The sequence below is a fragment of the Festucalex cinctus genome, chromosome 10 (assembly GCF_051991245.1).
Source record: "Festucalex cinctus isolate MCC-2025b chromosome 10, RoL_Fcin_1.0, whole genome shotgun sequence".
NCBI classification, from domain to species: Eukaryota; Metazoa; Chordata; class Actinopteri; order Syngnathiformes; family Syngnathidae; genus Festucalex; species Festucalex cinctus.
In genome coordinates this window covers 18,990,151-19,012,811 of record NC_135420.1, presented here as the reverse complement: position 1 = coordinate 19,012,811, position 22,661 = coordinate 18,990,151, and the positions used below count along the sequence as shown (strand labels likewise).

Below are 22,661 nucleotides of genomic sequence, written 5' to 3'. Positions count from 1 at the left end.
ATGTAATTTCGGGAGGCATGCTTTTTTATAGATTCTCCTTCACCGGCCAAATGAATTTGCCTCAGGGGAAGCGATTAGTTTAATAACAGCGACCAATTTGTATTACGACCATGATGAAAAATTGGATTGTTGTTTGTCTGCAACACGGTTATTTTCTCCACTGTTTTCTTTTTTCTGTTTTGTTTTATTTACCAATTAAAGTGTTGTTGATGTTTTTTGTCCTGATGTTTTTCTACTTCATTTATTTTCTTTTTTTCCCAAAACAATGCCTTAAAAAGTACTCTGTGAATAATCAGACCAAGATAACGGCCGGAAAAGACATGATTTATGTCAAGCACATTTGGACGAAAATAGTAACAAATGGAAAGCAATTGAATGGAAAAGTAATTACTGTTCCTTTTTATTTTTAGTCTGCATTCTTTTCAGGTACTCTTAATGGCCTGGGACAACGGTAAGTGCAGATTTACTGCTATAAACACAAGTTTAGTGTCTCTTCTGCCTGCATGGCTCAAAGCAAGTAGTAGTTCTCATATGAGCAAGCTACCAGCCAATCACATCTCCCCGAGGTATACATGGATAAGACTATATATATTCTTTTTTAGGATGGAATACTTTGTGGGTGGGGATCACAATCAAACAAAGTAGGGTTTTTAGATTTTTTTACCTAAGTGCCTGAGGAAAATACTGTACATACAGTATGTATTTTACAAAAGTTGAAAAATAAAACAGCATCCTTTCCTTTTTTTTTAATTTTTTTTTTATTTTGGGCTGTTGGGTAGTCAACTGTAAATGGAGGAGGCCTTATGACTGCAAACTCATGTCTGTCTCCATACAACCTAAGATCATCAATACTGAACTCATTTACAACATGGTTGGTAAACTTTCCCACTTAATCTGAGTTATTGTTTTTGTGTCTCAGTAGGTGCTGCTGTTTTGGTTAGCAATGGAGTTGAAATTCAGTCAGCAGTTCACAATTTAAAGTGTGAAGACATTCAAGACTAAACAGAAAAAAAATAGGACTACAGAGATGCCTGAAAAAGTTAAAAAAAAAACAAAAAAAAACAGCAACAACAATCTCATCTTCTGTTTTACGGTCCAAGTAACAACTAAACTGTTGTGAGAATGAAAAAACAAAACATGGTGGAGATGACGATAGATTAAGAGTGGACGTTTCCTCTGTGGATGTCGTGTCTGGCGCGTCTGCTGTTGTGTCTGCGGGGTCCATGTGGGAGCAGGAGAAACCCATCTGTCCCATGGGTCCAGATTAGAGAAGGTCTGATAGCACGGAGGTTTGCTATGTCTGCCCGGCTGAGGTCATCTATTGTCTCTTTGTGCCCCGGTGCGTCACCGGCCTTCCAGTCCAACGCTCATCGCAGCCATCCAAATGTGGCCGGGGAGTGACTGCGGGTCAGCTGCCGGTCATGTGAGCCACACAAAACAATTCCGAACAAACCGTGGGATTTTTTTTTTCCACACCCTCACTGCTGGATTTGACTGTGTGAATTACATTACTTGATGGGGAATTTACATTTAGTAGATTGCCCAAGGTTATTCTCGAACGCACAATTCTAAGTAACGGTAGACAATTGCATGTGTTGCCAGGTGACTAAGACTATTAAAGTGACAATAGTTGACATGTTTAGTCCTTGGTGGTGGTAACAAGGCTCTTTGATGAACTGATAGTTTACTCTTAAATGGCGCCAATAAACGGCTGCCGTCCTGGGCCGACAGTGGTCCTTGAAGGCTCTCCTAAAGTTTACATCACGGACTTAAACACCTGCACACGAAGACAGACACAGTCGCTCGCACACACGCACGCAGCAAAAACAGCCGCCTGCTGGCTGGAACTTCCTGGGCCTCTTTCTTGCGTCACTTGTTTTGAGTCCCACTTGATGAAGACGTTCTGTTCCACCCAGATACGCTGTTGTCTGACATTGTGTCACCGGAGCTGTGCATCCCACACATAAACAAACACAGAGTAACATATTGTGTTCCCGGATGAGATCCCTACAATGCTACAGTGACGCATTAAGTGTTTGGGATGATGTCGTCAAAGCAGCTATCAAAATATCGATGGCGCAAGAGGAACATATGTAGCAATTAGCAGCTGAGGGTTGATTTGCTCTTTGTTGGTATAGAGGTGCTTATTCACTGTGCACTATGGTGAGACTCAAGATTTCCAGGTCATTTAGAACAATGAATTTAAATCGGTAAAAAACAAAAAGCATGATTGACACTTTCTACACAGCTCTGCCATCTAACTATCCTGTCTGGTTAAAAGTGAGGTCAGATCAGTACAATCCCTTGTCATATCCCAACCGGGCACAGATTTCAGGATTTGAAATGACCCCAAACCTCATTACTTTTCTGTTTTAAATAATTGACCGTCTATCAGGCCTATCAAACCTCAATCTGGAAAAATGTGCAAGTATGAGGGGAAAAAGGGCCAAAACAACAACAAAAAAATACGAACAAAGAGGAATGTTTAAATGATTCCCTTCTGGCGTGTCTGGACTAATATCTTTGCCATCAATTGTGTATTTGTGTGTGCGTGTATGCGTGTATAAAGTGTTTGGTTTTCTCATACAAGCGTGCGGCTGTAATCCCTCTGTGTACTCGTGCTACATGCAATCTATTCGCGCATGCCCACAGATTTGATTACACTCTCTTTGTTTTTGCACTGGGAGCCAATAGGTGGCTTAGCACACGAGATAATAAAATAATGATTAAAAAAAAAAACACACAAAAAAAGTGTGCCTCCTGAATTCATTGCTGCTCCCGACATGAGCTGAAGTGCTGACCAAGTAAGTTGCTAACGTGTACCGAATAACATGGAAGAAAGTCATAGCTCTCGGTCTAGCTTACGCTCCATTGTTGTATTTTACGCTTCATATAAGACACATTTTCAATGAGAGACAGGTCTGGACTGCTGGCAGGAAATCTAGTACTTACGATCTTTTTCCACCAAGTCATGTTGTTGTAGCACGTACAGAATGCGGCTTGGCCATGTCTTGCTGAAATAGGCTGGGGAGTCCCTGAAAAAGACGTTACGTGGATGGCAGCATATGTTATTCCAAAACCTGCCGTCTGTACCTTTCAGCATTTATTGCGCCTTCACAGGTGTGCAAGATGATCCCTTTCCTCTGTAACCTGAAGAAAATGTCCATGATTTAAAAAAAAAGAAAAGAAAAAAAAACTGAAATGTGGACTCATCAGACCGCAGCACACTTTTTGACTTTGCGTCAGTCCATGTAAGTTGAGTTTGGAACAACTGAGCCTTTCAGGAGTGCTCCTTTTATGCCCAATTATGGCACTCACCTGTTTCCAATGAGCATGTTCACCTGGGGAACATTTATGACAGTTTTTTTGTTGTTTTGTTTTTGTTTTTTGTTTTTTTAGCATTCCACAACTTTCCAAGTCTTTTGTTGCCTTTGTCGCAGCATTTTTTGTAACGTGCTGTAGGCAAAAGGCAAAATCTGTTTGAACATTAAATATCTTGTCTTTGTAGTGTATTAAAGGCTAGAAAGTATTTGCAAATCATTGGGTTCAGTTTGTATTTACTTTTTACACAGCGTCCTAACTTGGAATGAGAGTTTGTATTTGGGCCTTGAGCTGGAAAAGTTTAGGAAACACAACGCCTGATTGCAAAGTAAGCAAAAAAAAACAAAAAAAACAAACTATTCCCAGTTTCCACGAAAAACAAGCAAGTATCTGGGCCAAAGCTTGTAAATAAAAGAAGGTGGCCTCGTTTTTAGGCAGACAAAAAATAAAAACGCAAAATGAAAATTATGAGCGTGGCCTGAGGTTACTTTCCAATCCGCAATTTGCGCAATGTTTCCATGTGTGAGTGTAGCCTTGTTACAAGGCAATGTCATGATTTTCACCAGAAAGCGATGAATTATCAGGATAGCCAAGCTTCTGTTCCAGTAGAGTATGGCATCTTCTCAGCATTTATAACTGCCTTGAAAAGACTCCCCCCGTCTATTATTATTTTTTTTCTTTTTGCAAGTCAGCTCAGCATTTTTCCACTTTTTTCCTCCCGATGTTGTTATAATGGCACTGACGTGTAATGCAGGGGGACCAAGTTGCATCTTTTGTTTTTTGTTTTTCCTCTCTCTGTGTAATTGACAAAGTCACGCACTGGGTGAATAAAGTTGCATATTACCGTCTTTTTGTGCAAATTAGTGCTGTCAAAGTTAAAGCGTTAACTAGTTAATTAATCAAAAAAAAAATCGCATTAATCATGTATTAACGCAGATTAATCATTATTAATTTTGACCGCAGATGATCCTTTAGCTGACAGCGGATGGTTACGTTAAAGGTAGCACAGGTTGTGTTTGAGCAATTAACATAACTACATGCATTAAAATAAAGTATTTAATAAATGTTTGCGTATGACATTCAGAATATTTGTCAATACATGTCAAACTATTGGGGGTCATTTTTTTCCATTTTAAATTATGTAAGTAATTAAGTGATTAGGAAAAGAGGATGAGCATGTGCAGTGTATAAAAAAATGTAAAGACGTCCTCATAGCACTAAATCTAAAAAAAATGAACACATGATAAAAAATGTTGATTTAAAAAACCTTTTCAATTAAGCGATTAATTGTGATTAATCAAAATTGTATGATGTGACAGCTCTAGTGCAAATACAGTAGCAACGACAGGGGTCCAAAAGTCAGCCTAATACTTTTTTTTCGCTGTCCCATTTCACTATTCCGTGTAAACGTCACTGACATTGGCTGGGATGTAACAGAGCCATAATCGTTAATGTTACTGTTACAATGCATTAAAAATGCATTATTTCCTTTGGAAAAACATTCATTTGGTCAACTACTGTACTTTTGTTCGACGTTGGAGATTTCACTGTGTAAAAAAAACAACAACAAAAAAAAAACGTTTCTGGAAAATTAGGATTATCCACCACAAGAAGGAAAACAATTCCACGAACCCACGAAACTTTTGCATGCATGCGACGTTTGGGCTGACGTGTGAGAATATGGATTAATATGGGGGGAAATTTACAACCTTGGAAACGGTGTCTGCTTGCAGATACATTGAGACGGCGAGGCCCGCTCTGATATGTATTAATTTCAGATGTGGGATGGAGCCGTTTACAATGCGGTGGCGCTTCTCTTTCTGGCGACTGGGTGGTCCGCAGGGTCTACTTTTCATCACATGCTCGTTTGCGATCTAAGCTTGTTGTCTGTCTGACTTTACTGGAAGCGGGAGGGGGAAATTTGCAGAAGTGCCGAGGATCCCATGTGGATGTCGTTGACGTGTCACGGCATGACGAGCCTCCTCCGGAACGTGCGTCAGAGCGAGGTTGTTGTGATGTAACTATGGCAAATGTGACTAATATACGTGTTTAGAACAGGTGAGCAATAGTGGGACAGCCAGAAGTCAAGTAAAAAAAATATTTATGTTCAATAAGCCTTTGCCTGTGCGTTTGTGGAATATGATTTAAGCAACAAAATCCAACTGCGTTTATCAATCTTGGGGGCAGCCATTTTGCCACATGCTTTCGACTGCAAATGACATCACAGTGCCAAAGGACTCAGGTTGCGAACGTCACATGACCAAACCCGGAAAACAGCTCAGTCATGACGGATGTGACCTAATGCTGCATTCGAGGATGGTCGGTAGTCGGCTATATCTGAGTTGGTTTTTCCCAGTTCCGACCTGAAAGCGTTCGAGGCGAAAGTAAACAGCCAAAATGGCAGCTAGATTTTGACGTTCAGCTAACTTACCTTCCCGCAGTTTTGCTTCATTTATTGTTTTTATCTTATTTCATAATCATTCCATACAGTTCAGTAGTTCACCGTATAATTTCATGCAGGGAGATACTGTCACGAACGTTGTGCTAGAGTGACGTCACTTGAAGTCCGTCGGTGAAGTCGGGGTCCTTTTTTATTTTTTTTCCGGCTTTGTGAGTGGAATTTCCGAGTTCAAGTTCACGTACACACTTCCTGGTTTGAACTCGGAAACGTCCGACTTCCGACCATCCTCGAATGCAGCATGAGCCCCGAGACACTGATGTCATTTTAAATCGACAGCAAGCAGCAAAATGGCCACCCCATTAAGACTGATAAAAATGGGTAAATTTAGCTGATTAAATGCAATATTAATCAGAATGCCACGATTAGACTAGTGGGGTCGCATAGAACACATTGTAAAGAAAATTTTGACTTCCTCTTTAAGGGAGCAAAAGTAATGGGACGATCCAAGGCGATGTGGTTTCCAATGAGACTGCATGGTTACCCTTTATTTGATGTGACTGCTGACAAAAGCAACTGGACGAATTCTGAAGTGTTACAGGAAATGGTGTCACTTCATATTAAGCCAAATGCTCCAGAAGTCATGCGTGACAACATGTTATTCCAGTCATTACACTATCCTAGTGGCTATTAATGATGTTGCCGTGCGGTTGGTATTCTACATAACGACGTGTTTGTGTTTCCCGTTTAGCGTTTACCGTCAAGTGACGGACACATCTGGATGCCTTACAACAAGATGCGGAAAAAAAACAAAAAACAAAACAAAAACATGCCCTGCGATTGGTTGGCAACCAGTCCAGGGTGTCCCCCGCCTACTGCCCAGAGCTAGCTGAGATAGGCGCCAGCAGCCCACGCGACCCTTGTGAGGAATAAGCGGTCAAGAAAATGGATGGATGAAAACAAAAACAAAGGTTCTTTTCCCCCTGGGTCGAGCTTGTTAAATTAGAACAGCCAAAACAATAAAAATAAATACATATATAAATAAATAAAAAGAAATGGAAAATGTGTTCTTCCAGAGTATGTACCGTATGCTCACATGGGCAACGTGGGATCAAGGCAGCGGCATTGCTTTGGTGTGCAAAAAACAAGTCATTTAAAATGTGTCGCGCAGTGAGAGAAACAGGCCACTCGACAAAAAAAGTTGAACCAGATGTTGCTATACGCAAAACAATATGGCTGCTTTTCTTCATCTCTTGCTAGAACCCTTTGCAGGGGGTGTATGAATCGGCTAGCACTTTGAAATCTAAGGCTCAGGTCAAAGGGTGAAGTGCCCAGGTCTGGGATGAGATCCTGCCCCCAAGTAGAGGAGTTCAAGTATCTGCATCAGACTACAGTTGCTACTCCTCTGGATCGAGAGGAGATGAAGTGGCTCAGGCATCTGATTGGGATGCCTCCTGGCGAGGTGTTCTCAGGATTTCCCAACAGGAGAAGGCTCTGGGGACGCTTATATCTTGGTTGGCATGGGAATGCCTTGGGACACCTTGAAAGAGATGGACGAAGTGGCTGGGGGATAGGCAAGTCTGGGTTTCCATACTTAACTCATTCACTGCCAGCCCAGGTGTAAAATGGATCTTTGACGTGTATGGCCGTCAATGGCAGTGAATGAGTTAATAGTGTAGTGGTTCAGTTTTGTACAACTTCGATCCGGAAAGTGTCACAGATACAGTTGCCTTGTCACCTGGGAGATGAGCGATAGAAGTTGGTTGGATGGATGCATGATGCATTGGCTGTTTTTAGCGTAGTGGTTCACAAAGCTGATTTGTGCAGCTTGGCTCAATCTGAACCCTGTAGTTTTGCAGTTGACCAGTTTAGTTGTTCACAGTCAACTTGGATAGGCTCATCCACAACCGTAAGCAAGCCCAGGTGTAAAATGGATCTTTGACGTGTATGGCCGTCAATGGCAGTGAATGAGTTAATCTGTTGCCCTTGTGGCCTGTTGAAAACTGATTAGAAAATGGATAGATGAGTTTTATTTTTGCATTTGGTTGGACCTCACTCTTCTTTGAGTAAAATCCTTACGCCTCCGATTCAGTGAGTCTTCTTCGACATCGTCCTCTGTAAGTTCAATGGTTGCAATCAAGTTCAATAAATCAACAAAAGAGAAAGAAGACGCAGGATGTCTGATAGTTATATCTTTATCATGTGGTAACGGCAGTACAAAAATAGGATGCATTTATTACTCAGATTTTCACAGTAGGTTACACACACAAAGTCCGTGTGCTCAGTTCCAATTCTCAACCACGGACTCGGTGAGTTCATCAACACGACACGGACCTGATTCACCTCTGATGGCGCGACATCAAGTGTTGGCTACTGTGGTCCATTCCGAGGCTAATTCGATCTTCTCCGCTACATTCTTTTGGGGAATTCCAATCAAATTGATGCAGCCAAAGTGCGTCCTACAAAAGCTTGTATTTACAAAATAAAACAAAAACAAAGGCGAGCGTTCCACAGAGGAGGTATTGTTGAGGGGGGGGAGAGCAGTTCAATGTTAGGAATGTTTGGATGTGGGTTGTTTATGGAAAGCCATTTGAGAATTTACTGGGTACCCTTGATATCCAGTTTAAGGTCCCTGTACTAATGCGCTCTTTGTCCTTGCTAGTAAGACAATTTAGCGCACTAGTAGAACAACTTTTATTAGTTAGTAAAACAGTCGTTGTACTACTGAATTATTTTGCTAGTGAAACGATGCACAACCTCAAGCTCAAAATGGCTTTCCATAGTTGTTGGTGTAAACATGAACTGCTTTACAAGTACATGCTTTGCTAACCTAAACAAAAAACACACGAACAACAACTATATCACTCACAGTGCAGCTTTGAAGTTGCCAAAACCATAAACTTGTTCTTAGCTTTCCGCCCAGCGGCCCAGATTTTATACCATCAACTTAATGAGGAAAATACCATGTTTGTCATAAAACCAGGCCGTAAAAATGCGGTCGCGAGTGGCAAAGAATAAAACCAAAGAACAATAAATATAGTTTAGCTTCAGCTTTCCCAAGGATACATGGATTTGTTATTAGGATAAAATCATAAATAGGGATTAATACCTTCTCCAATAAATATTTGCGGTACTCTATTTACAATATGAACACGTCTCTAGCGGAGTTCTGACTGTCTTGATGTGTTCATCTGCCCCAAACTAACTAGCATGCAGTTTTCAATAGATCTCTTCGATACACAGTGGCATAGTGTGGGTTACATTTCCACCCGGAGCGATCAGTGGATTACTTTTATATCCTTTTGGGCCACCGTAGCTCAGGGCTAAGGGAACTCATACATAAAGCCAGTCGACACTGTCAATGTGTGTAAATATGATAACAACAAATACCACGTTTTTTTGGTTTAATTTGCCCACCCACAAAATTTTGACCTCGGGACTTTCCACCCTGGAACCTCACTCACTTACCAATACGACTACTGCTAGCAACCCTAACGCTATGAGGTTTCTCCTGATTTTGCGACCCCCCAAATTTGAGCCCCACTGCTTCTATACTATGACTCCCATTTATTTTTGATATGACACCACCCCTGCCACAATTTGTCAAAGAGTTAGCATAGTAGCACACTGACATTTTGCGCACACCCTTACCAATATGATTTTTAAACAAATTGTTTTTAGGCCAATGCCAATTCCCATATTTGGCAGAGAGTCCAATAACCAAATAATCAGCCAATTTAAATAAATGGGTGGGGGGAATCTTCTAAAGCTAATATTGTCGGATTACTCGGTGGAGTCCAAAGACGGACAGGGGCTCCTAAACAAACGACTAAATGATCACTACTGTAAATATTTTTGGAAATTTTGCACACCCGAGGTCGACCACTCACGTGACACCGCCCCAACGCCATGCCACTGCTTCCATATCAAATAAATTGTGTACACAAGAGAAAGATGATTGTCACAAACAAAACAGAGGTCAGCTTGTGGAGCGTTTGTCGAAGTCTAGACGGCGTTTTCTTCGATGCCGTCAAATACGTGCGCTTTCCTTGGAGGGCCTGCAAAGGGAAGTGCGATGATGAGCTAAGGAAGCGATTTAAGAAGTTAATATATTTTGAGACGTTCGACTGTCCGTACTATTGCAGTGGCCATAGTGGCGGACTCCTATGGAGCGGCCCAGGAAGCAGGTGGCGCGGCGCAAGTGGCAGGCACTGGGGTAGGTGATGTTGTCATTGCCGCAGATGGGTTGCTCGGAGGGCAGCGGTTTAGGGCAGGGCGTGGCGCGGCACATGACGCAGTGGGCGCTGTTGGTCTGGTCCGTCACGCAAGTGTGCGTTCCCGGACACACTACATTGGAGCACGACTCTGCCAAAACACAACAAAAATGCTTTAATACCTTCATTTTGATAAGACTAGGGCTGAGTGATAGATAATTGTTTATCAGTGAGTTTTGAAGAATATTGGGGAGAGGTTAAATAGGGATGTAACGATAACAGAAATATCGTGATATCACGATATTAAAAATGTCACAATATCGTCATATCACGATATTAAAAGCATCTGTTAAAAAAAAAAAGTTGATTTCCATTTATGCAGTTCTAGCACCCTCTGGTGGCTATTTTTTTAGTGCAGTTTAATTTTCACAAGGCATGTTTTAGCCCTTCTATGTTAAAAATCCACGCTAATGGTCAGATGAAGGGGAACGTAATATGCGTGTGAACCGAGTCAATATGTGGAGGAACTCAATGTGTGCATGCATTAGCAAGTAAGTGCCTCAAAATTAAGTGTTATTAGAGATTGTAGGTTGTTTCTATGCATTGCTATGTACAAAAGCACAATATTTTTTGGTGTTTTTTTTTGTATGAGCTCATTTTTTTTCAGTATAGGGACCTTTTTTATATTCACAACCTCCCCACAAAATCGTGAGAATTATCGTATTGTGACTTTCCTATCGTGATCGTGATGTTTGGATCGTTCCATCCCTACTTTTAACCCCCCTGCCCACCTCACCAAAAACATTTCAATGGGTGTCAATCATATGCAGATTTTCACTATTCATGAGCCGACCTGGTCTCTATTAGGGATGTCACAATAAGTGCAATATCGTGATATCGCGATATTAAAACTGCCACAATATCGTCGTCGTCATGTTCACAATATTTAAAAGGAACACATCTGTTAAAAAAAAAAAAGTCAGATTGATTTCCATTTGTGCAGTTCTAGCACCCTCTAGTGGCTAGTTTATGAGTGCAATTAAATTTTCATTAGGGATGTTTTGGCCTTCTATGTTTAAAATCTATGCTAATTGTCAGATGAAGGGGAACCTAATTTTACTTGTGAAGCGATCAATGTGTGCTTGCATTACTTCAAGTGCCTCAATATTGTTATTAGAGATTGTAGGTGGTTTATATGCATTGCTGTTATGTACAAAAGCACAATATTGTGCTTTTTTTTTTAGTATGAGCTCTCTTTTTTACAATATTGTGATCTATTTTAAATATCGCCAACGCCCCCACAATATTGTGATAATTATCGTATCGTGACCTTCATATCGTGATAATATCATATTGTGATGTGTGGATATCGTTACATCCCTAGTCCATGTCATGTGAACAGCGGGGGTTCGTATTATTTCAATGAGACAGGATGATTTTGTGATATGGGTGTTATGAGGTCAGACATGCTTACTTTTGCACTCTCCCTGGTACATGACCTCCAAGTCAGGGTGTCCCATACAGCGAGCCATAAGCAGGACGCACTCGTCCTTGTACGACCTCCCGTCGCTGCCGCACACGGCGTGCCTGCGTCCGATGTGGGAACAGTCTGGAGCGCACACGCACTGTGGTCTGCCCATCTTCATTTTGCACACTTTCCCGACGCCACACTTCACGCCCTCGCATGTTTCTGCAGAAGAAGAAAAAATTGGTTTTCAAAGTTTCACAGCTACTTTTATACACCGGTGGGGAGTAACGAAGGAAAGCAAGTAACTGTAAAATATACTTGTACTATAGTTAACAGGAAGTGACCCAGACAGACCTAAATTCAACAGGAAGTGACTTAATTTCAGTAGGAAATGACCTAAAAATGACCTGATATCAACAGGAAGTGACTTAATTTGAACAGGAAGTGACCTAATTTCAACAGGAAGTGACCCAGAACTGACCTAAAATCAACAGGAAGTGACCCGATTTCAACAGGAAGTGACCTAATATCAACAGGAAGTGACCCGACTTCAACAGGAAGTGACCTGATTTCAACAGGAAGTGAGCATGCTAGTGCTATGTTAGCATGCTAATGTTAGCTGAGCATGCTATTGCTAAGTTAGCATGCTAATGCTAAGTTAGCATGCTAATGTTAAGTTAGAATGCTAATGTTAGCTTAACATGCTAATGCTAATGTTAGCTTAGTATGCTAATGCTAAGTTAGCATGCTAATGCTAGTTTGTCATGCTAATGCTAAGTTAGCATGCTAATGCTAATGCTAAGTTAGCATGCTAATGCTAATGCTATGTTAGCATGCTAATGCTAAGTTAGCATGCTAATGCTAATGCTAAGTTAGCATGCTAATGCTAAGTTAGCATGCTAATGCTAAGTTAGCATGCTAATGCTAGTTTGTCATGCTAGTGCTAAGTTAGCATGCTAATGCTAATGCTAAGTTAAGTATAGTTTTCCGGTTTCTGTACTTTTCTTGGATACAGTACTTTGGCAGCTTTTATGAGCTTGCAGGTGGTTCTTCTTCATAAACCAGACTACGGCTCAAGTTTGAACCTCTCCTGATACTGTATTTACAATAAGCACGTCGCTAGTGGTGAGCGGCACGCACGGGGGGGGGGGGGAGTCGAGTCTGATGGAATGCGGGCCTGGCGTGTTTTCATAACACATCCAATGTGAAGCGGCTGCACGCAAGACACGGCCTCAGCTCCCGCAGAGGCGGGAGGGAGAAGATGGAACGGCAGTCGGAGGTCAAATGACTTTCGCGGAAAGTTTTACGTCCCGAGAGACAGAAAAGATGAGCTATGTTGCCGGTGCTCGGTTGGAAGCGTAATTTTACGCGGAGCAGAGGCCACAGTAAAAATACAGGCCTATCGGTTCCCAGGACCTTTGAAGAGAATTCCTATAAGGGACCATCTCAGGTTTTAGAAAATCATCCATAAGCCATAGTAAATTTATGAGAAATATGATGCCATGTTTAAACGACTGCTTTAAACTGCATGTCACTTGTGGGAATGACTACTTTATTTTTACAACTGTTCAGTCAAACGTTTTGTTACGACCAGTGCACGCACAAAAGCCATCTTGAAATTACTTTTTTTTTTTCCTCCTTTGGTGTTATTATTCTTAAGCTAAATAAATCACACGCTTTTTTTGTTTGTTTGTTTTTTTATGTAGCCGCCAAAGCCAATTTCACATAGCAACATGAATTTTGGTCGTCCCATGAAAAGCCTCAAAATCACAAAAAAAAAAAAAGGGCACAGCCAGTTTGCCGCTGTGGTTAAAAGCAGCCACAGAATCGTTTTCATTCAAAAACAGTCTTCCCGAGAGATTTTATCTGATTGCTAACAATATTTGAAACACGTCTAGTAGCCAGGTTAGCAATGCAAATTCGAGTTATTTTTACATATGTCATGGTTTAGGGTTAATTTGGGTTTTGCTTGATTTTATCCTTGTTTTTTTAAGTTTCAGTCTGTTTGCCTGCCCTTCCTCATGTGTCAACCAATCAGCACCCTCTGCCACTTGTGTCTTGCCCAGCTGTGTATAATTGTGTCAATTAGTGTGTGTGTGTATTTAGTCTCGTGTCTCCCCTCTGTCTGTGTTGATTCATTATTGTTCCTACCGTCCTGCTGCCGGTTGTCTGCCTTTGTTGTCCCCCCATCTTGCATTGCTTACCTTTTGGAGTTCGCTTTTTGTTTCATTTAGTTCAATTGCCTTTTTACGTCACCTCTGCCTCCTCGCTCTGCTTATCTGCATTTGGGTCCACAACCACACCGAAAGCCTGACAACACCTGCTTCAAATTTGGACGATTAGAATTTTTGGCTGCTGTGAACCAAAATAGCAGACATCTTCGGTTTACAATCTTTGCGACATGAACGTGTCAGTTGGAGAAAACCAATGGCAGCATGGTGAATAGTTAAGCACATTTGCATCGCAGTTCTGAAGTCTGGGTTTGAATCTTGGCTGTTGAGTGTGGAGTTCACATGTTCTCTGTGCTTGCCTGTTTGTTTTTTCTCTGACTGACAAATTTCACAAACATGCATTTTATGTTAATAGAAGATTCCATAGGTATGAATGGGAATTTTTTGTCTTTATAAGTGCCTTGGGATTTACTGATGACTAGCCAAGTGTTTTGTCTAAAGTCAGTTGGGATAGACTCAAGCTGAACCGCCACCTTAATGACAAGCATGAAAAAAAAAATGAGTGGATGAATGGACCTAAAAAAAATTACATATATCGTACATGCACTAAATATTACACTTTGAACATTCCGCCTTGCCATAAAAATCCAAGGTGGTGTTCATTAAGGGTCGCTGTCCATGAGTGTTCTTACTCCCTTTCCAATTTGAAGGATGGATGACCTGAAAACACACGTGGGACGTGCACTTTTATCTGTACTTTGTAGTCCTCCCTCCCCCCTCATCTCTTTCTGTGAGTTTGGTGTCAAGTCCAGATGAGTCCCATGACCACATAACTCAACTGCTCAAGTGAACCTGGATGAACCTCGTGGCGATTCGCAGGTGGGCGGAGTATTGTGGAGCGCCTCACACTCTCTCATCCACGTCTGCATTTTGTTAGCAAGTTATTCACAAACTTGACTGTGTGTTAAATCGGTGCAAACGGTATAAGATAAATAAAACTAACTTCACAAGGATGTACTATGGTCTACAATGTTCATTTTACTCGAAAATATACCTATAAATAGCTAAAATCGAGCAACTTATAACTTTGCTGTGGTCTTTTCATTTTTCTACAAAGCTGCATGCATTCAGACCTTACATTTAACGTTTTACTGTACAGTATCAAATTCTTTATTTGGTTGTACATTTTAAGCAGTCGATTACATGTACTGATTATGTTTAGACAGATTATTGTCCATCTCATTTTGCTACACAGTAAATTTGACTCTATTTAGAGTGGGACCAAATAGACTCAGTTTTAGAGTGATATTTATAGTACTTGGAAGACAGTAAAATAAAGAATTGAACAAAAAATAAAAAATAAAAGTCACTCAAGGGTTGAGGAAAAAACTCACAACCTTCAGCTTGGGAGACAGTTGTTCTATTTCCTGAGTCGCGCAGCTGCTGCTGTGTGTTAGTATATCGCTCGTGCTAGCTGGAATCTTGCTAACTCCAACAGAAGACGTTTTTTGTCTCCTTTTGGAGATATGTGAACAGTAGGAGGGCCATAGCTCAGGTGCTAGTGTGTCTCGCAAGTTGAAGGTCATGAGTTTGTTCCTCAACCCTTGAGTGGTTTTTATTTATTTATTTATTTTTTCCAATTCTTTATTTTACTCTCTTCCAAGTGTAAATCTTAGCCTACTCTAAAACTGAGTCTATTTGGTCCCACTCTAAATAGAGTCAAATTTACTCGACAGAATTTATTGTGTACGTGAAGATAACCAAAAGAACACATTTGCATTATGCAAAATACACCCATTACAATAAACAGTAAATAATGTGAACTTTTCTATTGGACTTCATTAGATTGTGAAAGTAAACCTAGTGTTGTTGAGGTAACGGACATGGACAATTTGCATTTGTGTTCCTCCAAATACCCTTAATCATAGTGTGTTGATGTAACTTGGCCTGCAAACAGTCCAGGGTGCACCTTGCCTCAAACCCGAAGTTACCTGGGATAGGCTCCAGCATACCCATGACCCTAACAAGGATGAGCACCATCGAAAACAAAACAGATTGCTGTTGCCTGGAGACAAAAAATTAAAACCCTAAAAAGTGACACAAGTTGCTTTCTTTCCTTGTGCGTTTACCTTTGCAGGGTTTACAGGAGACGATGCCCAGGAAGCCCAACAGGCTGACCTCGTTCATGGGCAGGCTGCTGTTGGACCATGCCGTGTCCAGCCGACCCCCCGCGCAGCACTCCTCTCTGGTGACCCCTCTCATCAGCACCATGTCGCACCGCTGGCCTTGCTGAAGCCAGCACATCCCCGCTGCAAAAAACACATAGTATGAGTCAGATAGGTAGGTAAGGAGAGATATACAGCGAGCAGGTAGATATTATGTATGTACTGTATTTATGTATGTGGCTCATTGACGAACATGTTTGCCCGATGAGGACTATTTTATGAATTATCATGTGGTGAAACCAAAAACAAATAACCGATTTGGGACTTTTATTTTGAAATACATTAAAAACAGGAGTTTGTACCATCCATAAGAGAGTCAAGAACATGTGGGAGCAGCTATCAGCTTTGTACTGTCTCACAACTATGTCACAAAGTTACTCTTTTAGCATTACAGGTGGTGTGACCTGAAAAAAATAAAATAAAATCAACATTACTTTTGTCCAACATTTATTTTCATTGTAATTTTACCTGCGTGGCTAGCTAGCTCATTTTGCCTAGATGGCTAATTGTTAGCCTCATAAGCTTGATTTAAATTGAAAATATTATGTGGTGCAACCAACCATCATCTGATGTGACCTTCGTAGAAAGCTTTCAATGACAGATTATTGACAGTATTTAAATGGTCTTTATTTATATAGCGCTTTTCCACTTTACAAGGCCCTCAAAACACTTTACATTCAACTACTCATGACGCAGCATCATGAGCAACTGGGGGTTCAATATCTTGCTCAAGGATACTTTGACATGGTCACAGTGGGTTGGGACCACTGACCATGCCACCCTCCAAATATATGTCCTCAATTATACAAATTGTAGATATTACTAAAATTGTAGATACTAGTAAATAATAAAAGAATACATATTTTATGTGTTTTTACAATAAATTAACACATTTATATACAGTATGTATGACGTTACTTAAGGAGGTAGTAAAATTGATAAATATGTACAGTAGGTAGCTAGGTAAGGTAGTTGGGTACCTGGTAGTTTTATACTGATGCAGTAAATCAATTAGGTTGATTTGCATAATATGGCGAGGTAGATTAGTTAAGTAGTTAGGTAGGTTGGGTACGTAAGGAGAAGTCAGTGGTCACGTTATAATAAAATGACTAATTGGCTTGAGCTGGCTTTTGGATCCAGGTTTCACATAGCTCATTAAACTTCCATTTTTTTTTCCGCCATCCAAATGTAGTAAAACACATTGTACAGTAATTGCAAATGAATTGATATATTTGCAAGCTAATCATAAATATTAAAAATAAGCGATGCTAATTTTCATTGACACTTTGGAAGCTCTTTTGCACAATAATGGCAACAAAAAAAAATACACCTATGAATTCAATTACTATCCAAAATCCACTTACCACTGACATGGTTCCTCCCAATCTGACACAAAGTGATAATAACAGCAAAAAGCACAAAGCTCTTCATCTTGTGCTTGCACTTCCAAAAAGAAAAAAAAAGTCACGACAACAGATAGAAATGATGTTCCTCCAACTCGAACCTTCTCACACTAACTTGGTGTAGAAGCCTGTCTTTCCTTATGTGAATGAATTTGTTGTGGCTAAGTGATGTTGCCCCCCTCCACCCACTTCTCTCCACCCTCCTCCTCCTCCTCCTCCTCCTCCTCTGTATAAATATTTAGCCCAGATGGAATTATGCTGCTGGGATGGGCGCTGCTCTCAGCCAGTACTAAGACGGGGCAGGCACGACACTTTGACGCTGACTCAATTTCCAGAGTCGGGAAATGATCCCTCCAAGCGCCAGACGCCGGCCACTTACATGACCTCATAAACGCCATATTAGACTAATTACAGAATCATTAAAAGTGCACCACAATAGTTTGGATTTTTTGTCATTAATCAAGTTGTTTGTACAGACGACTTCAAGTTTTTTGGGAAACACTTGCTATTGCTTAATAATCACTGAATGTGGATATAGTCTTGAAAACATTACAGTGGATCCCCCCCCCCCCCCGTCCTTCAGTCATGAACAATTATTTAAGCAGTGATTATTTTCGTTATACAGGACCGCAATTGATTTAGAAAAAAAGACAATATGCAATTACAAAACAGCATGCATTTTATGTAGAATACCACAATTTTCTGATGCTTAAAGGGGAATTCAGCCTGCCCCCAAATTCTTGACAATGATATGTTCTATGCAGCAACACAGTTTTTATCAATATCAGAAGGCGGCCATTTTGCTACTTGCTGTCAAGTGAAAATTACATCACAGTTGCTCAGGTCTAAGGTAACAACCAATCACAGCTTAGTTTCAGAAAACAGGTGAACTGTGATTGTTCGTTTTGTAATGTATTTAACAGACCAAATCAGAAAGGAGGCTGATGGTGGTAAATTCTGCGGTATGGTCACGCTAGATTTACAGAAAGCATTTGATACCGTAGATCATGTTGAATATTATGTATGTGTTGTGTGTTATCACCAAATAAAAATCAATCAATCAATCAATCATTGCCTGAACCCTGAGCAACTGTGATGTCATCTTTAGTCGACAGCAAATGGCAAAAGGGCCGCCCGCGAGATGGATAAAAACGTCTGGATTTTCCTGCATAACTCATAATACACACATGAAATACTAATCAGAATGTCATGTTTAGACTAGTGAGGTCACATCTAACATATTATTTTCAAGAAACGTTTAAGTTTGACTTCCTCTTTAAATAATGATGTGACATCATTGTAAATGTAACCTTCTGAGATGGAAATCCATCCATGAAATCTGGGCTTTATCGATTTTCCTCACTCGAGCTGCTTTGGCAGGGCTTTTTCTGCTGCCTTTAGTAGACAACAACACCAAACAATTCACTCAAATAAAGCTATGGGTGGAGAAGATTGTGCATTTGTGTGAATGTGTCCTGGACCTTGTAAATCCCCCAAGATCTCAGTCACTCAAGAACTCAACCACTGTTGGCTGTACCTCTTTTCGATTTCCCAGTTAGTGTGTCTTTTTTGTTGTTGTTGTTTTTACATTGTGTCATCATCTACGGTGGCATTCACCACACAAGTCATTGTTAACACCCACGTTTGACGCATGATGTCGTATACTTTGTATCATGAGCTGCTCTTTTCCTTCTCTGTCAATTCTGATATAAGATGACAATGGGGTTTTTTTCCCAGTCCAAAAATTTAAATTACAAAACATTGGAGCTTATGTTTGTTTGTATTCACAAGTCCAAGTCTGATCAGGCCTTCCTGTTCTTGAATGCTACCAGTTTGTTTGTTTTTTAAACCAGTGGTTAACAGTTATGCTGTGAACCCATGTATTTACATTCATGAAGGAATTTCTTGGCTTTAGCTTTTGACAGTAATACGCCAGCCCATAATATTCTGTCATCATCCACTTTAATCATTAGGTCCCGTTTTCAGGCCCAGCGCAAATCTAGAGCAAAGATGTTTTTTTTTTTTGTTGTGAGAGTGAACACAGCCAACTCGATTCTGGCCAGTCGAAGCGGCTCCTCACATTACCTTTAAATTCAGGAGATTCTCAAGGTCTCCGTGGCGGAAGAATAACGGACTCACTGGAGTCCATGCAGGAGAAGAGTGCACACAAACTACATTTATATGGAATTGCAAGAAGATCTCCACTTGTGGATGATGTAAAGTTGGCTGCTGTGAAGTGGGCATTTGGAGACCACCTTCCACCACTGATGGTGTGTCTGTTTAAAAAATAAATAATAATTTTTAACTCCAGAATGCACGCTAAAGGATTACCGTATTTTCACAACTATAAGGCGCACCTTCAATGAATGACATATTTTAAAACTTTTTCCATATATAAGGCTCTACAGTAGAGGCTGGGATTACGTTATGCATCCATTAGATGGTGCTGCGCGAAAGGGAATGTCAACAAAACTTTATTAATAGATTACAAACCAGCTTTCTGACAACACCATTCACTCCCAAAATGAATAAACAGCTGTTTTATTATTTTCTCTGAGGTAAAGTATTAGTATTAGCTAGCAATCCAAGATGGCGGGATCTTCTGCGCATGCGCGTCACCGATCGTGCAAGGTCACCGATAGCGTCTTGACAGCGAGACCTGTTGCGGCTCAATATTGATCCATATATAAGGCGCACTGGATTATAAAGCGCATGGTCATCTTTTGAAAAAATTGAAGGCTTTTAGGTGCGCCTTATACTCGTAAAAATACGGTAGTGTTGAAAATGATACACTGTATATATTTACAATGATGTCCACTCATCCATCCAGTTTCTATGGGAGCTAAACCTACTTAAATGGCTGCCAGCCAATACAATGTGTCTTTCAAATACACAGATAACAGCAAAACAATATTCTGTTATTGTCCAAATACTTATGGACCTGACTTATCCTTAATGTGGTTTCTGTGATAGAAACCAGAGACTGTGATCTCACGCTCTATAACCGGGGGACTTCTTCTAACCAGCATGTGCCAAATCTAATTAATATCAAGTGCCTACGATGATCAGACCATTCCAGCATTGCCGCAGTTTATTGACAGTCTGCTTTCGCTGTTATCTGATCCAACTGCTGCGGTCGCAATGATTCCCCAACTCTTGTGGTAAATGAAAGCGTGGGAAGGAAGGAGGGAAGGTACTCGGCTCTTGGCGGTTAAATGCTAATACAGTCAACGCCCGCATTCGGCATCCGCGGATTCGCATAGTCACATATTTTATTTCAGCATTTTTTTTCAATTTTTTTTAATTTACTTAAAAAAATGTGGTGAGTGTCAGGGTTTTCATCACATTTCTTGCCCATTTTGGTATCAAAATTATTATTATTATTATTATTATTATTACTATTATTATTATTATTATTACTATTTTATTATTATTATTATGATTTATTTATTTTTAGCATTTTAAAAAGATTTCTTTGTGCTCCCCCAAATGCACTTGCTCAAGCATTAACTATAGATGGATTTCCGCTACTTGGGAACCTTCAAAACTACAAAAATGTGAATCTTGCTTTTAAACTCACATTTGTATGCTGACACTAGCAGGCAATGCATACTGTATTTTCATACGCATACAGTATTCCAAATAGTGGTAAACAAGCACCTTTTGACCTCACCTATGCTGTCTCGTGGCACAAGACGATGCGCTCACGTACTGTACGTACTTATCGTTTTTCTCTTGATTGCTTTATATTTATGGCCTGTAAGTGTTTTTCATTCAAATGACTTCACTATTGCGCTAGCGACCTATGTACAAATTTGGGTTAAACTCGTGGACCCACTGAATATTTTTTCAAGGGCATGGTAAACAAGTAAGGAGTAAAGACTCCTCTTACAACCGAATGTATTTTCGTGACCAAAAATGAGGCTCGTGTTGTCATATTTGAGCCGAACGCCTCTGCACTCGTTCACCCCCTTACTAAGTCTGACTAAGTCTGTCTGACACTTTTATGCCCCCCCCTCATTTTTTTCCCTTTTTTTAAAAAAAAAAAAGGTAGCACATGTTGTAATATCCCAGTCCTGGTGAAGGATGTCAGTTGCCTTCATGAGTCGACATCCCCAAGGCCTGAGAAGGAATGCCGCCTGACTTGGGAGGGGAGGGAAAGACAAAAAGTGAGCCCGCGAGCAGTGGGTGGGCTGCTACTTTCACTGGTTGTCTGCCCGTTCACTCATATGGTTTGCATCACAGCTGCCGAGCCATACAAATGAATACAGCATGGCGGGGGGAAACGTATGATCTTTCACACGTATCGCGGGGCCCCCTTTCATGTGGTAGGGCTCCATGACACGGCGTGAAAGTGAAGAATTGCCCGCTGCGCTGTATCCAATCTGAACTGGACATTCAAGTGATTTATGTGAATGTTTGACGGATCAGGCAGGTGGGGAGAACTCGGGTTGGTAGGCCAGACTTGTTTGTCCTGATGTGGTGGAAAACATCACTGCCATCTAGTGGAGAACGTTGGAATCCTAAACAATAGTGTGGTTCATACATTTTCAACAGTTTAGATTGGCCAAAATTACCAAATAGTGACATTTTTATTCATGTAGAATATATCCAAGTCTACATGTAGTATTTATGTACAGTTTCCACATATGCTGATTCTGCTCATTTTCAACGTACAACACATTGATTACTGCTAGTGTAGAAAGTACACATGGCTGGCATTGGCAGTGGGGTATTGATTCATGTTAAAAAATTAATGGCCACCTGGCAATCAACCATAGATGGACTGCCGAGTCGGCGACCAGTACTGGATGCGGTCAATCTTGGATCAATTCAAAGCAAGGCTAAACAGGATATTTAAAAAAATAAAAAAATAGATTACATCAGTTGTTATTGGGCAGTAGTACCCACAATGACTTTCATGCAGCCAGCGTAGGATCGACTCGCACCTACAGTTTACTGACTACCAATCCAGGGCATAGTCTGCTTTTGAACTCCATCTGTCATGACTAGGGTCATGCAAGGGTTATACTTACTGTCGTGACTAGGGTCATGCAAGGGTTATGTTTGGGTCATGACTGTGAGGTCAAGTGTCTGTTTTGAACTGATGTAACCAGCATCCAGTTTCAACTGGTAAGACGCTACGTGATGTCAGAAGCTATGTGATGTCAAGAGTCTTTAATCTTTTTATCTGGTCAACGGCAAATCAGATAATTCCATGTCAGTCCTGTTACCCACATGTCTAGCCACAACCAATCAGATCGATTCACTGTCTATATAAGCCTGACTGAGAAGTGTGTGTTTTTGTCGGCTTATTACCTCTGTTCCTCTGTGCACCTTCACAGCCCAAGTTAGCTTAGCGTTTCGTGATTCTCAATACATTCTCGTTGTTTCTCGTCTAGTCAAGTTTGTTCTACGCCTCTCGATGTTATGCGAATAAAGAGTTAAAATCTTATTTGTG

At 40.7% G+C, this 22,661-nt stretch overlaps 2 protein-coding genes across 2 annotated transcripts; both read right to left on the bottom strand.

Annotated features, from left to right (window-relative positions):
• Nucleotides 1-852: 852 nt before the first annotated feature.
• Nucleotides 853-3,242, bottom strand: LOC144027624 (uncharacterized). Its single transcript, XM_077535308.1, has 3 exons — nucleotides 3,094-3,242; nucleotides 2,953-3,035; nucleotides 853-1,948 (listed from the first exon to the last, which is right to left on the bottom strand). Exons 1-3 carry the CDS (start codon nucleotides 3,165-3,167, stop codon nucleotides 1,770-1,772), a joined length of 336 nt encoding a protein of 111 aa, XP_077391434.1. The 5' UTR covers nucleotides 3,168-3,242; the 3' UTR covers nucleotides 853-1,769.
• Nucleotides 3,243-7,898: 4,656 nt separating this feature from the next.
• fstl3 (follistatin-like 3 (secreted glycoprotein)) lies at nucleotides 7,899-17,363 on the bottom strand. Its single transcript, XM_077534502.1, has 5 exons — nucleotides 17,162-17,363; nucleotides 15,702-15,881; nucleotides 11,408-11,623; nucleotides 9,857-10,084; nucleotides 7,899-9,777 (listed from the first exon to the last, which is right to left on the bottom strand). Exons 1-5 carry the CDS (start codon nucleotides 17,226-17,228, stop codon nucleotides 9,725-9,727), a joined length of 744 nt encoding a protein of 247 aa, XP_077390628.1. The 5' UTR covers nucleotides 17,229-17,363; the 3' UTR covers nucleotides 7,899-9,724.
• Nucleotides 17,364-22,661: the final 5,298 nt, after the last annotated feature.

Bases quoted from the DNA above. Each gene is read 5' to 3' on its own strand.
- LOC144027624 (XM_077535308.1), bottom strand. From the start codon at position 3,167: ATGGACATTTTCTTCAGGTTACAGAGGAAAGGGATCATCTTGCACACC. The intron at 3,036-3,093 runs GTACAGACGGCA...CGTCTTTTTCAG, and splicing joins GGCGCAATAAATGCTGAAAG to GGACTCCCCAGCCTATTTCA. The intron at 1,949-2,952 runs GTAAGTACTAGA...TGGGATGCACAG, and splicing joins TGACTTGGTGGAAAAAGATC to CTCCGGTGACACAATGTCAG.
- fstl3 (XM_077534502.1), bottom strand. From the start codon at position 17,228: ATGAAGAGCTTTGTGCTTTTTGCTGTTATTATCACTTTGTGTCAGATT. The intron at 15,882-17,161 runs GTAAGTGGATTT...TGTTTTTTGCAG, and splicing joins TGGGAGGAACCATGTCAGTG to CGGGGATGTGCTGGCTTCAG. The intron at 9,778-9,856 runs GTACGGACAGTC...TTCCCTTTGCAG, and splicing joins CCACTATGGCCACTGCAATA to GCCCTCCAAGGAAAGCGCAC.